Raw genomic sequence first — 14131 nt, forward strand, 5'->3', positions numbered from 1 at the left:
TCGTAGGCCCTTGCCTCTGCTGCCTTAGAGTCAATGCAGCAGTTCACAAGCATACAAAATTCTTGGATTTGAGCCCCAAAGGGCCCAATCCTGGCAGTTTATATTGTGTAAGATGTGATACTTCCATATCTCATTTCTGCCCTGGGCATTTGATACTCTTGTGAGTCCTATCAGGATAAAAACAGATCTCTTCTAAAATCAAAGGAGCAAGAAAAAGCTTTCTCCTGCAGTAAAATTTTACTACCAAAACAATGTTTTATGTATTAAATATAAATATGTTCATATTTAGTGTGAGTTAGGTCTATTTTATGTAAGTCATTAACAGCAGGTTACAATAGAAAGGATAAAAAGATGAGTTTCCTTTTGAGTAACCTAAGAGTTAACTAAAGTGGATGGCTAGAACTTTCTCTTACAGAGATAAAAGCTAAGAACAGTCCTGCTGCATCCTGCTGGCAGCTTCAAGCAGCCTGAGCAGTGCCACATAAGAGTAAGTACCTAGAGGCCTCTGTGCTGTGGAGACTCTGCCACCTGTCGCTTTACAGCACCACTGCTCTTGGGCAATGCTGAGCCCACTGACTACCAGCATTAGGGTACAGTTACTTAACAAGCTTGTTTTTCTGGTTTATTACTAGAACAGAATTAGAAAAAAGTCCGTCAGAATTGACACACCAGAACTGCAGGAGGGAGGAGATGGCCAAGGCTACAGAATCAGTAAGTAAAATTATCCTTGTAAATCCAAACCTAGCACTTTTCTAGAACTCTTTAAGGGCATTGCCTGTGTCTTTGTTTTTTGGATTAGTCATGTTGCAGTGATTGTTCGTAATGATCCTTAATTATCAAGGAAATGTAGAATTACATTTAGAATATGATTTAATAAAGCAGATATGGGCCATATTTTTAAATCAAAAACTTATTATAAGGTTCTATAAAAGTTAATTTGAGGGATTAGGAATAATTCATTAATGGTAGTTGTTTCTAACTGGAGTTCCATGGGTTTGTTTCAGAGTGTCCATGAACTTTTTAAAATTTTGCAAAATTGTGTATAAGTGTATATCCGTTTTCCATGGGTAGAGGGAGACTCCATAGCTTTCATAAGATTCTCAAAGAAAGATAGCCCAAAAAATCTTATAAGAATACTTCAAGGCTGGGTTCAGTGGCTCAAGCCTGTAATCCTAGCACTCTCGGAGGCTGAGGCAGGAGGATCACCTGAGGTCAGGAGTTTGAGATCTCATCTCTATTAAAAATAGAAAAAATTAGCCAGGCGTTGTGCTGTGCACCTGTAGTCCCAGCTACTTGGGGGAGGCTAAGGCGGGAGAATCACTTGAGCCCAGGAGTCTGAGGTTGCTGTGAGCTGATGCCATGGCACTCTAGCCTAGACCACACAGTGAAACTCTGTCTCAAAAAAAAGTACTTCAAGCCAGAAAAGTATGTTAATTTTAAATGTGGGGATGGGATAGTGATTCTTGGCATACATAACAGGTTATCTGTTGTGATTATTAGTTGTGATTAAATTTAGATATGTGACAAATCTGGAATCTTCTTAAAACTGTCCAAAAAATTTCAACAAATTGAATTTAATGATCTAATTGGCTTTTATTATCAAGTCATGAACCAGGCAGCATCCCAACTATGAAATAGAAATTCACTTTCCAAGCTGTGCATAGGGGTGGGATTTATGGGCAGAAAAAGGTAGAAGAAAGCAGAAGCAAGGAACAAAAAGTGAATTGGTTGTTTCAAAGTTAGTATACTTGTATGGCTTAAAGCAGAGGGGACATCCTTATGCCCGCTCAGGTTGACTGGGCCCCTTCTGACTGGTTACTGTGAATCTTCCAGGTTTTTTTTAAAACTGGCCCATTTTAAAGTTCAGTTTGATGACAAGGCACCTAGCACGAGTGACTCCATTCTCATTTGTTCTGGCCTGTTGAGGTTTAATGCAGGAGTTCTGTCAAAAAAAAATGGCCTCCCACTAATTTTATGTAATGGAACATACACAGTTTAAGCTTCCTTTTTTCTCTTAGAATACTGCCATGGGTCTTTGCTATGTTCCTTTTCGTGCCGTAGCCTAAAGTAAATTTAGCCATTAAGTCAGAGATATCTGCAGGCTAGCTTCTGCTTTATCTCTTCCAAGGTATCCTAACCAGTTTCCAAACCCCACTGTTAAAAATAACCCATTATCCAGCCAGCTAAACAAATAGTAGCTGCCTTAGTTGGCACAGAAATCTAAAAATGGGAACAGATTCAACTTCCTCCTCACCACTAAGCCAAACTTTAGGGATTGGGAAACCATTTGTTGAATGTTGAGAGTCAATGGAGATAGAAGGCCTCAGGAAAGGGGGAAAGAGCTATTATGATAATCTGCTCTGTCATTAAGGGGGTAATCCATCTTAAGCAAACCAAAAGCTTGCTCTGGAATTCTATGTGAAATGTTACAAGTTAATCCCTGGTGCACAGTTTTAATGAATTGGTTTTTTTCCAAAATTTTATTAATCTAGGCCTATCATTTTTGCATATTTTTTCTCTCTTTCTTTCTAGCCTAAATATAAGGCTGGATAATCATTTTTGCATATTCTGACTTCAAGAGATCTTTAAACAATTTGAATTTATAATAAACCATATTCAAGCTGGGTGCAGTGGCTCAGGCCTGTAATCCTAGCATTTCTGGGAGGCCAAGGTAGGAGGATCACTTGAGGTCAGGAGTTCAAGACCAGCCTGAGCAAGAACAAGACCCCATCTCTACCAAAAATTAGCCAGGCATGGTGTTGTATACCTGTAGTCCCAGCTACTCAGGAGGCTGAGGCAGGAGAATCACTCGAGCCCAGGAGTTTGAGGTTGCTGGGAGCTATGATAACACCACTGCACTCTACTTGGGGCAATCGAGTGACATTCTCTCAAAAAATAAATAAAACATACTGTAAGACTTTCATACAGTACAGAAAATAAAAATAAAAATTCCTTCCTCCCCCAACATTTCCAGTTTTATTTCTTAAAGGTTAAGATTTTTATGTATCTTTCCAGAAAATATATATCCCTTCAAAAAAAACATACACAAATAAGATCACACTATTGTTAGGCATCTTGTTTTTTTCACCGACTGTCTTTCAGATAATCCACCTCATTCTTTTCAGTGGCTGCAGAGAATTATCATTTATGATTCATCATACAGGGTATTTAGATTAGTTCTCCTTGCAGTTATTACCATTCAGTGGTCAGTGGCCCTCCTTGTACATATGTCATGGCATATTCGGTGACTTAGCTATAAATTCCTAGTAGCAGAATTGCCTCACAAAAGATAAGTGCTTTGGAATTTGTGGAATTTGGTAGATATTGTTAAATAGCTTTCTAAAAACATTGCACTTCTACCAGCAGTGCATGAGAGTACCTGTTTTTTCTCCATTCTCATTGACAGGGTTTTTTCAAATTTTTAATTTTTTTCAGACTAATAGGTTAAAGGGAATCTCATTGTTTTGATTTATTATGAGTTAGGAAGAACATAGATTTATTTTAAAATAAATATGTGTTGGTTGCTTTTCAACTTAAGGATCAGAGGGGTTTTTTTGTTGTTTTGTTTTGTTTTTGCTTTTTTTTGATTTAAGTACTTTGTGTTACCCATTTCTTATGGTTTTGGTGTTTTCTCTAGAAAGTCATCTTCCTAACGCATGTAATAAGTAAAATACATTTTGGGAAAGATCCAGTTTTCTTTTCTCTTTTTTTTTTTTTTCTTTAAAACCTTGGTTGCCTTGGGTTGAACTAGTGTTTCAGTCGATTTCTCCACTTCTGTGCTTTGGCAAGATCTTCTGCAATAGTTGTAATCATTTGATCAGTAGTTTCCTTCAAATTGGTTGCTGTCTTTAGGGCATGATCCAAAGCCACATTTAAAACCTATAGAGGAAAAGCCCACACATTTGAATTACACAAACTTACTCCTATTTTTGTTAATTGGGTTCTTTCATTATTAAACATTACAGGGTGAGATTTGTTTTCCACATAGTCTATTTCTGTTTTTGAGGGTTGGTTTCCTAGGAAACCAGCCTGAGATGGAATATATTTGTTAGGGAAAGGGATAGAAAAAAGATTAACATGTGACTGATGAGCATGAATCACAGGGTGAGGTCAGTGACCTCCTGGGCTGTTTCCCTGCTGCAAAGAAAGTAAAAAAGCTCTTAGGGGGCCACTGAAGGGGGGTTGGGGCCATAACCACTGAGAGGGCACCCAGGGATACAGCACAGACATGTGGAAAGGTTCAAAAGTGGCCTGGCAATTAGAGCGACTGATGTGAAGGTAGGAAACGACTGGCAACCCTAACCACAGTGTCACTGGGACGGGCTCCAGCGCCTTCAAGCCTGGGCCAGGGGAATCCTATAGCTGAGGCACCACCCACAAAACACTTTCTTCAGGAAATTTCCCTTGGACCAATTTAGGAATAATACAAATCATGTGGCTGCTAAGACTGCATGGTTTTAGGTTAGTGCTGAGCACAAAATTATTTTTAGCAGAAACAAAATTGTTTTTAGCAGAAGCCCCAATACTGTAATAACTTAAAAGCTATCAGCTCTTTGGTCATCAAGAACAAACTGACAAGCTGAAAGGATTCTAGAGTGTTTTTTCCAAGTCCTCACCTCAGATTTTGTTTCTTCAGTGCTATCAAAGTCACATAAGGATTTCCTTCCAGAGATCATGCTGGAGTTCAAGTGGGATGAGGGTATTGAAGAGTCTGAGCTGTAAGCGACAAAAGCCTGAAGATTTTTCCTGGAAAGCAAGAGCACATCGATACTTGTGTAAAGCACCACCATCAAGCACACTGTCCTGTTGAGGTCAGTGCTGTGGTTTTGTAATGGTTCTATGTTTGGGGGCGTGGGGTCGTGCACCCAATGCCTTTCATAGCTGTCCTAGTCTCCTGTGGCTGACCACAGCCGAGCTTCAGAAGGTGGTGGTTGTCATGACCAAGAGGGTCTTTCCTCCTGGAATTGTCTCCTTTTCCTTTGATACAGAAAGAGGCAAGACTCCAAAGAGATTGTTTTATTCAGTTTTCATTCTTTTAGGGCCATCCTTCTACCCTACATATTTATAAAACAAATACATAAAACTGCCAGTTGCAGGCACCTTGGGTTGAGTTCACTCTAGCACCAGAGAGCTTATGCCCCCAGGAGGCAGAAGCAGAAAAATAAAAGCAGCACCTCTTTAAGTTAGTGGGCTGCCCTTGACTCTCACACTGTAGTTACCGATTCTGTCTGAGGGAGGAGCCTAAGTCTGCACCAGGTGAATGAAGGGTGCAGGGCTGCTGTGTTGCTCAGGTTGTGCACTGCATGGCTCTGGGTGGGGGGAGGGTTAACCACAGTCTGTGAAGAGCACTGCCTAGAGTTACGCTTTTCACAACCACGAGTGGTGGCCCTAAGGGACACCACAAGAACCTGCCCATCCATAGGTCTGTCATGGAACCACTCTCACACCTTCCCAAAGCTAAGGTTTCCTCTGTTACTTCTTTGGTACATGCAACACTTGTGAGCAATGTCATCTCCAGAAAGTCTCACTTTAAATGCTTGTGACCTCAGAGCCTCCCCCGTCTTCCCTCTCCCCTACTGCATTAATGGTAGTTGGTTCTGCTGATTAGTTTAATAGATCGGACCTATCCTCCAGCTGAGAGGTGGTCCAGCATCTGGGGCCCTTGCTGATGGAGAACTCTGGGCAGGGGGTGGCAGTGTGGGGCAATGGGAAGAGTATGGGCATCGGAGTCTTCTCTCTCCCCACATCCAGTCAGTCTCCACCGTCACCAATATTAATAACAGCCATCACTTGCCAAGTACGGATCACGAGCTAGGTAACCGCTTTCTGAGTGTTTCAGTGAGTTTGGCGCTGTTATTCCCACTTTACACATGGGGAAACAGAGGCACAGAGAAATCAAGTAACCTGTCCAAGAACACAGAATAGAGATGAAAACCCAAGAAGTCTCCAAAGGCCACCTTCCTAAACACTATACCACAGGAGTGAGTAGTTGGTTCAGACTGAGTAGGTCTGATTGTAGAGCCTGAACCATTAGCCACTCTGCTATGCTACTGGTTCTGCCTCTTGGCAGAGCTCTTGAGTACACAGACTCCTCCCTTTCCATCTCCACCACCCTTAGCCAAGCCACATCATCTCACCTGGATTACTGCACTAGCATCTTATTTGGCCTTTGTGCCCAGCCTTGACTCTTCTGATTCACTCCCCCTGCTTCAGTAGCTATAGCGATCTTTTAAAACACTAAAGAACTTCACTGGCTTCCATTGTTCCTCAGAGTCTGAAATCCTTCCTGGAGCTGACAAGCCCCTGCCCAGCCAGCCTGGCCCTACCCATCCCGCCCGCCTTCTCCAGCCTCATCTTGCTCCACTGCCACTCCATTCCCAAACATGCCAAGGGCCTTCCCACGTCAGGAAGCTTTCTTAGACTGGAATGTTCTTCCTTCCTATCCCCACGTCCTCTCACTAGTTCATTCATACTTATCCTTTGGAGCTCAGCTTCCCTGAACCCCCAAATTAGTGACTAGCACTCTGTACATCCTCTTCTTGGCACTTACAAAAACTGGTTCCTCTACCAAAAACTGTAAGCCCTATGAGACCAGGGACAGTGAGTGTTTGCTTGTGTCACTGTGTCTGCAGCATCTAGCACAATGACCTACTTTTGGCACTCAAAACATTTATTGAATGAACAAATGAATGACTGAAGTATTAGATAGGCTTAGGTTTGAATCCTGGCTCTACTACTTATGACCTAGGTAATCTTGGGTAGGTAATTAACTATTAAATACATTGTATGTACCCAACCAATGATAGATGTTTTTGTTGTTATTAGTAATAGTAAAATAATACTTACTTTCCTGCTGTGGGCTCATGTTCACCTTGAAAGGATTTTGAATTCACTCGTTGGGAACAGATCCGTTTTGGTTTTGAGCGAGCTGAAAAATGTTAGCTATGATTAAATTCAGAGCATCAAAAATGATCCCAGATGGTGCATATGTGAGCATCATTTCCTGAACTTTTCTGCTTGAAATATTTCATACAATGTTAATAAATAAGAAAACTAGGTAACAGAAAACATTCTTTCTATTGCTAGTAAGTATTAAGTATTTAATACTTTCTATTAAGTATTTTGAATTAAGAAAAAGAAATTCAACTTTTAAAAGTTGTTTTATTAGTAGATAAGAGACCAGGAGTTTAGGTTCCCTGGGCTTGATGTTGAACTTCTCTGGGCTCAACTGCTCTATCTGATAAATAGAGGGATAATATTAATAGCTTCCAAGAGATTGGACCAGATGGATTCCTGAAATCCTTTCTAACTTTAGGATTAAGTCAGAACAATCGTGTTACTAAGACAATTCCAGAATATAGAGACTAAACAGAAAAGAAAAAAATGTGGGAAAGACAAGAAGATTGCCAGGGAAAGTAAAAGAGACAAGTCAGTGGCCAACCAATCTCCCTTCTCCTCTTTGCTATCCCTCTTCCCCTCCTCCCTCCAGGTCTCCTGTTCCTTCACTGGTGTGAAGGTCCCACTCACCCTCAGGAGGGTCCACCAGGCAAGGGATGGTGGGAGCAATTGTCCCTCAGATATGGACGGCAGGGCAGAAGCCAGAAAGCCCACATTTAGTCACGCTGACCACCCAGACTTGGGTCGATATGAACAGAGACACTAATGAGCTCAGTTTTAATTTTCTGGTAGTCTCCAGATGTAATTTTGAGTTTTATCGGAAACAGAGTCAGAAAGGATCACAGGGTTATCTGGCCCAACGTACACATCTGCAGCATCGGGACAAAGTCCTTTGTCTCCTAGTCTACAGACGGGGCTCACGACCTCCTGCAATAGCCCACCCCATTTTTCTGTCAGCCCCAACTGCTACCAGGGTCTTTTTTAAACATTGAGGAAAAGCTGCCTCCTTATAACTGCTACCCTTTTAGCCACTATATGTTTCCTAATGGAGTTCAAGATCACATTTCAGATGACTTAGTTGCATTCCTCATTCGTATATTAGAATGGCAGGTCTCAAAGCTGTAGACCAGGGGTCCTCAAACTTTTTAAACAGGGGGCCAGTTCACTGTCCCTCAGACCGTTGGAGGGCCAGACTATAGTTTTAAAAAAACTATGAACAAATTCCTATGCACACTGCACATATCTTATTTTGAAGTGAAAAAACAAACGGGCAAAAACACCCGCATGTGGCCCGCGGGCTGTAGTTTGAGGACACCTGCCAGTGTAGACCAAAGACAAAGGAGATTAGTAAAGTCGACCCTGTGGCTTCTGCAGTTTTAGTGACTGTCACTATGGGAGAATACATCCAGTTGGAGGGTTTGGCAGCTGGGGGTGAGAAGGGAGGCACGGCTGAGGTCTCCAGTCTTGGGCACTGGTGATTGTGAAAGATCAGAAACGTTCTGGTGCCCTGTCCAAGAGAGGGAGAGGTGTGAAGCAAAGGATGTTGAGAACCAGGTATAGCTGTCATTCAGTGATAAAACAGGGAGTATTTCCTTCCTTCCTTTGTGTTCCCTTAGCATACTTTGACTAACTTCTAGCACTTACACATTTTGCCTTGAACTTTCCTTATTTGGGTATAAGTTCCTTTCAGATTATAAACTGCTTGAGAGGGAACAGCCTTGTCATTCATCTTTATAAATAAATGTTTGTGAGATTTTAACTTTTTTTCAAAGGCAGCAAAATTGTGCAGTGGAAATTAGCCACATGTCTAAGGAGTGAAAAAATAGTCTATTTCTCTACACGCTGGCTTTTAGTGGGGATATATTTATAAAGCATTAGCCACTCCTGAATAGTAACAATAATAGTGGTGATTATGCAGTCAGTCATTTCTTCAGGAAACATTTAGGAGCTGTTACCAACTTGCACTGGTATAGCACTTTATAACTTTCAGAGTCCTTGGTCACTGGCATTCAGATTCCCAGCCCCAGCTCAGCCTCTTGCCATGCAGGAGTAGAGCTGGATTTGGAAGTGTCATGTGGTGCCGGAGACCTGGGCAGCAGGCTGGAGAGGCCAGGGCTCCCCAGATATCAGCAGAGGCCACTTTCACAGGGGTTCCCATGCCTGGGAGGCTGGGTTGCTGATGAATGGGATCCTGCAGGAGGTCCACTTACAAGGTGAAGAAGTTTTGCTTTCATCTAAAGAGCAGAGCTGGAGAAAGGCACCTCTTTTGCTATGATTTAAGTAATTCTGTCCTGGAGTGTTGTATCTGTAATGAAATTCTAAAAAGAAAAGATTAAAAATACAATTCATTGCCTGGGAACACTGGCTGTCCCGTCGCTCCTTCCTGAGGCCCTCAAGTGTGTCTCACCTTTAAGCGGTTCTTGACTGCAGACTCTTCTGGAGTTAGGAATCTTAGTGCCGCAGTCCTCACATTTGCTACCCTGCCGTTCAGTTCCAGGATCAGAACAGAAGCCGTGTCCTTTATTAGAACCTGAAAAAGCCCGTAACACAAAGGGAAGTGTAAGTCTTGGTTATAGTCATAAAATGTGATGTGGAGAGTAGTGCTCTGACTGTGCAGGGTGTGTTTTAGCCACCAAAATGTTCAGCACCCTGGCTGTGTTACCAAGGGGAGTTACCAGCTTGGGGATAACACTTAGGGTCCGAGCAGTTCTGATATGAAAGTCTCAAGGTGTGCTGAGCATATATAAGTGCTTAGTAAAGGTCTGCAGAGTGAATGATCTATGAGAATTGGCCCACTGAACTATCCGATAATCTTGCATTTTGTATTCGTTTTTCCAGATTTGCCCTGATACATCCACATTCTTTCTCTCAGACCCTGCTGCAGTCAAGAGCTTGTGTTTTGTCAACCAGGCAACTGGAAAGATGGTTTTCCTCTGTGTGACAGTCATATGCCTGTATAGGAACCTGCATCATGACTTCTCTTAGCCTCAGAGAAGCTAGTAGCAGAGCACATGCATGACAGGTGCAGGTCGAGAACGTGTCCGGCAGGCTGTGGGCAGTGACGCACTCCAGATAAGGCCAGAGCACAAGAGCCTGGGGCCAGAGGTGAGCATGGTAGACCTGGCCAAGCAACATCTCAGCTGCAGGAGACATGCAGCCAGGGGACAAAGCCTCTTCCAGTGCTTCCTGCCTTGGTGCACTCATGATCACACTCACTGCTAACATTATCTTTCAAAGTACGAATCACCAATGGAATGAGTTTGAAGGCTGGCTCTGCCACTTATTAGCTGTGATAGTTGAAAATATGTCCACAAATTCTTCAACACTCTCTTTAAAAGGTGGAACCTAATTCCTCTCTCCTTGCGTGGGGGCTGGAGTTAGTGACTCACTTCTAACAAGTAAAGTGGTTAGTGATGGCTTATAACTTCTAAAACCAGGCTACAAAAGACATTGAAGCTTCCATCTCGGTATTCCTCTATCTCTTGGATCACTTGCTCTGGGGGAAACTGGCTGCTATGTCATAATGACACTCAGGCAGCCTATTGGAAAGGCCCACGTGGCCGGGAACTGAGATCTGACACTGATCACATGAGTGAGCCATCTTAGATGCAGATCCTCCAGCCCCAGTGAAGCTTGCAGATGACTGCAGCCTTGGCTGACATTTGACTGCACCTCACGAGAGACCCTGAGCCTGACCCACCCAGCTAAGGTGCTGCTAATTTCCTGAGCCACAGAAACTGTGAGATAATAAATGTTGGTTGTTTTGAGCCGTTAAATTCTGGGATACATTGTTACACAACAATAGATAGCTCTTTGGCCCTAGCAAGTCACTTAATTTCTCTGAGCCTCCGTTTCCTTATCTATAAAATAAAGATATTAATTCCTACCTTACAGAGATGTTGTGATAGTTAAATGATACACATTGTCCATATTAATAGTTCACAACCCTTTTCAACATTTAAAATTGAGGACCCTTTAGAGCAGTAGTTTGAGTACGCCTGCTTGAGAGCTTTTATGTGGTTTTTATCTGCCATATATCATAATATATACCATCTTTTATACTAACGTGAAAATCTCCCCCTACATTACAGAAGAGCTACCATGTAACATTTAGTCAGCTGCAGATGGGTTAGTAGAGAGGGACTGATGTATAAATTGCAAAACATTTTTGCTTGTGCAGAGTCTTTCATATTTTCCCAAGACTGAATGGGCAGCTCAGAGGCTTTTCTTAGAATTTTAAACTGAGACATTAAAATTTTATTCATTCTATCATTTAACAATAATAAATCTATTTCATGTTAACAAAATAACATATTTTCCAAAATAAAAAATATTAGAAGAATGGCATTGTTTCATGTTTTGGCAAATATCTTGACTATCTGGCTTACTAAAAGTCAGCTGGATTCCACAGCTGCCTCTCCATCAATCATGGCAATATTATCCTTGCACAGATATATAGCTGGTAAAGGGGGGACCTTGTGGTCCCCTGAAAGGGTTTCAGGGAACCCAGGGGCTCTCTGACCACACTTTGGAAACCGCTACTCTGTTACAGCATCTGGTATAATTAAGTGTGGAAGTGAAATCTATTATTATTATTTGGAAATGTTTCATCTAGAGAGAGGCCGGCATAGAACTGCATGTGACATAACAGAATGCTGAGCTGGAGCCGGCTCGGGGCAGCAGACAGGATGAATGTGAGCTGTGGCCCCAGGCCCCTCGTGCACGAGCTGGGTAGATTAGGCTTGGTGGTGATCTTCAAGCCTAGGAGCTGCCTGAGCAGACAGGCCCCTGCTCATACCTCTCCCCACCCCCGGGCAGTTTCTCTGCTTAAACTGTCTTTGGAGAGAAGATCTAAAGACTAAAAAATCATTGAATGCCATGCACTGCTACTCTCTGGGCTCCTCCAGCTCTAACTTTCTTTGCTTCTATGAAATGCATTTGATCGAGTCAGCAGCAACTCCCACGTGGTGGGTAGCCTTACCAGTACAGATATGGGTCATGTGGAAAGGATGGGGACAGACAGACTGTAGGACCCTTGTGGCTGAGTCCATGGAGTCCTGCGATTCCAGCTAGAAACAGGTGTTGGCACTTCACCCTACTTGACCACATCTTATTCAAATCTATTCAATTATTAATTCCTCACATTTTGCCCCCCCCCCAAAATAATACAACATGCAACACTCTAATCTAGGGCAGTGCTTTTGGAGTGTCAGGTAGCAAGCGGGTACCCACCATGAGCAGACCTCATGGAGAGGGACCCTGAGGACTGAACACCCACAGCCCCAGGCCCCTCAGCTTACTGAGAGTTGAATCCAAGCAGAGTGTCTTTTCTTCAAGGACAATTGAAAACCCTCCAAGGTTGATCCTTCTGTGGCCTTTTTTCTCCATTTTTTGCTTCCTAAAAAAACGTGCATTAAGATCCCATAAACTTTTAGTGCACTTCTACTTGAGATAGGGCAAGTATCAGTAAAACTGAAATGTTAAATTTGTTGTGTCGGAGCCTGGAACAATGTAGGAGCAGCTGCTGTCCTCGGCACAGGGGCCCCCACTTGCCTGCCTTGCTGAGAGCCTCCCTGTAAGAAGCTGCACCCTGGACAGTTTGGCCTGATAACAATATGTACACAAGACATGGAAAATAAATGTTTTGTTGTGCAGATGATGATAGCTAATCATCATATGTACATACACAAAACAGAAATTTGAAGTATGGAATTATACAATTTGGAGTTTTCCTCATATTTTTGTCTCAAAATCAGTCCTTATCAAGGGAAGAAGCTATGCTATACATCATGCTGGGTCACATAGCTTTGGCTCTATAAATACCATCTGAATGTATCCAAAATGTATGCAAAGTGGGTTTTGTCCGGTGTCTGCCCAGTTTTGTCTGATTGTTTAAGTAAAGGCACACCCACATATGAAATACGTTTGTGGCACTAAAGGCTCCAGGAGCACATGCAGTTCATTTTAGTTGTCTATGGCCACCAGGGGGCGTGGGAGAGCGGCAACTGCAATCGACATTGATCAGGAGCCTTCCTGTGACCTGCCTGTAGCCTTGTCCTCCCTCCTCCACAGAAATTCTAACTCCTCCAAAGGAACTCTAATAACAGTTCTTAATAAAGCTTTTGCTCAGCTCCTGGGAAACAGTAACAGCCCCCAGGATAAGTTGCTCATTCTTAGTGTGGAGAGCACCGTGTGTAAGATATCCTTGCACCAGTAAGGCTGATTGCCGGGGGCTGGGGCATGAGCCTGTGGCCTCTCCGGGCAAATGCGGCAATTGCGTGCTCTGTGCTCATCCAGCTGTGCCTGGGCCTGCTGCTGGGGGTTCTTGGGGTTGGAGCTGAGAAGCCAGGTCCTTTCCCTCCTCTTGGAAAAACATGCTCTCCCTCTGAGTCACATAGCTTCTCACACCTCATTTTCTGTCTCCACCCTCCTCCTCTGGGGCATTTGAACATCTGCTTTCCAAAGTGGGAAACTTGGATCTCACTCAAGTGGGTGCAGTCCAACACATGACTTTTTCTGTTTTTAAACTCCTTTGTGCTCTAAAATCTTCTGGCCAAACGTAATTCTACTGGAGAAAGACAGTTTCTCAGCAAGACAAAGTAGCTAAAGTGTATTCTTAAATCCAAAATTTTGCAGCAGAAATAACATCAAGGGATAAGCATTTTACATTTTATGTATTACTTATCCACATATATTTACATATATTATACAATTTATAAATATCCTATGAAGAGTATGTACATCAGCAAGCTTCATAAAGAACACATCCCATCAGAGAGATATTTAATCTTCTAACAGAGGAAAAAGTATAGTCCTCCCTTAAATTAATCATTCCTCAGGAATTATGTAGCTTGCCAAGATTTCAATTCATAAGTCATGCATTAAATATATCTCCTCATCACTCCCCAGCAGTGGATTCACTGCTAGACCCAATCATCCACTTGGTTGTGCTTTTCTTTGCACCTTCTCCATCATAAAAAGTACATTTAGTCTGGAATCTTGGTCCCTGTGTTGGTACTTATATAGTTCTGTAGGGTCTAGACTAGGAGTTTGGAAGAGAAATATTTAGTATGTTGATGCTAATCAAAATATTTTATAAATGTCAAAATATTTTTATTATACTTCATAAAACCTTTTAAAAATTCCAAATTAAACTTTAATTCATTCAGTAAATAAAAACAGTAGGCCTGGGATGACTCAGTGAGTAAGCTTCATTAGTGCCCCTTGTGTTTAA

The 14131-nt window shown here is 42.4% G+C and overlaps 1 protein-coding gene across 2 annotated transcripts in view; it reads right to left on the reverse strand.

Annotated features, from left to right (window-relative positions):
* Nucleotides 1-1236: 1236 nt before the first annotated feature.
* Nucleotides 1237-14131, reverse strand: part of AKNAD1 (AKNA domain containing 1) — a 37910-nt gene continuing 25015 nt past the window's right edge. For both annotated transcript variants that reach the window (XM_075999928.1, XM_012751650.3), the window contains exons 9-14: nucleotides 12198-12295; nucleotides 9305-9427; nucleotides 9108-9215; nucleotides 6847-6928; nucleotides 4617-4746; nucleotides 1237-3879 (exon numbers count right to left, since the gene is read on the reverse strand). In XM_075999928.1, coding sequence (XP_075856043.1) covers nucleotides 3748-3879; nucleotides 4617-4746; nucleotides 6847-6928; nucleotides 9108-9215; nucleotides 9305-9427; nucleotides 12198-12295 — 673 coding nt within the window. In that variant the 3' untranslated portion in view covers nucleotides 1237-3747. The remainder of the gene's footprint in view (nucleotides 3880-4616; nucleotides 4747-6846; nucleotides 6929-9107; nucleotides 9216-9304; nucleotides 9428-12197; nucleotides 12296-14131) is intronic.

This window comes from Microcebus murinus, chromosome 2, assembly GCF_040939455.1.
Source record: "Microcebus murinus isolate Inina chromosome 2, M.murinus_Inina_mat1.0, whole genome shotgun sequence".
Classification (NCBI taxonomy): domain Eukaryota; kingdom Metazoa; phylum Chordata; class Mammalia; order Primates; family Cheirogaleidae; genus Microcebus; species Microcebus murinus.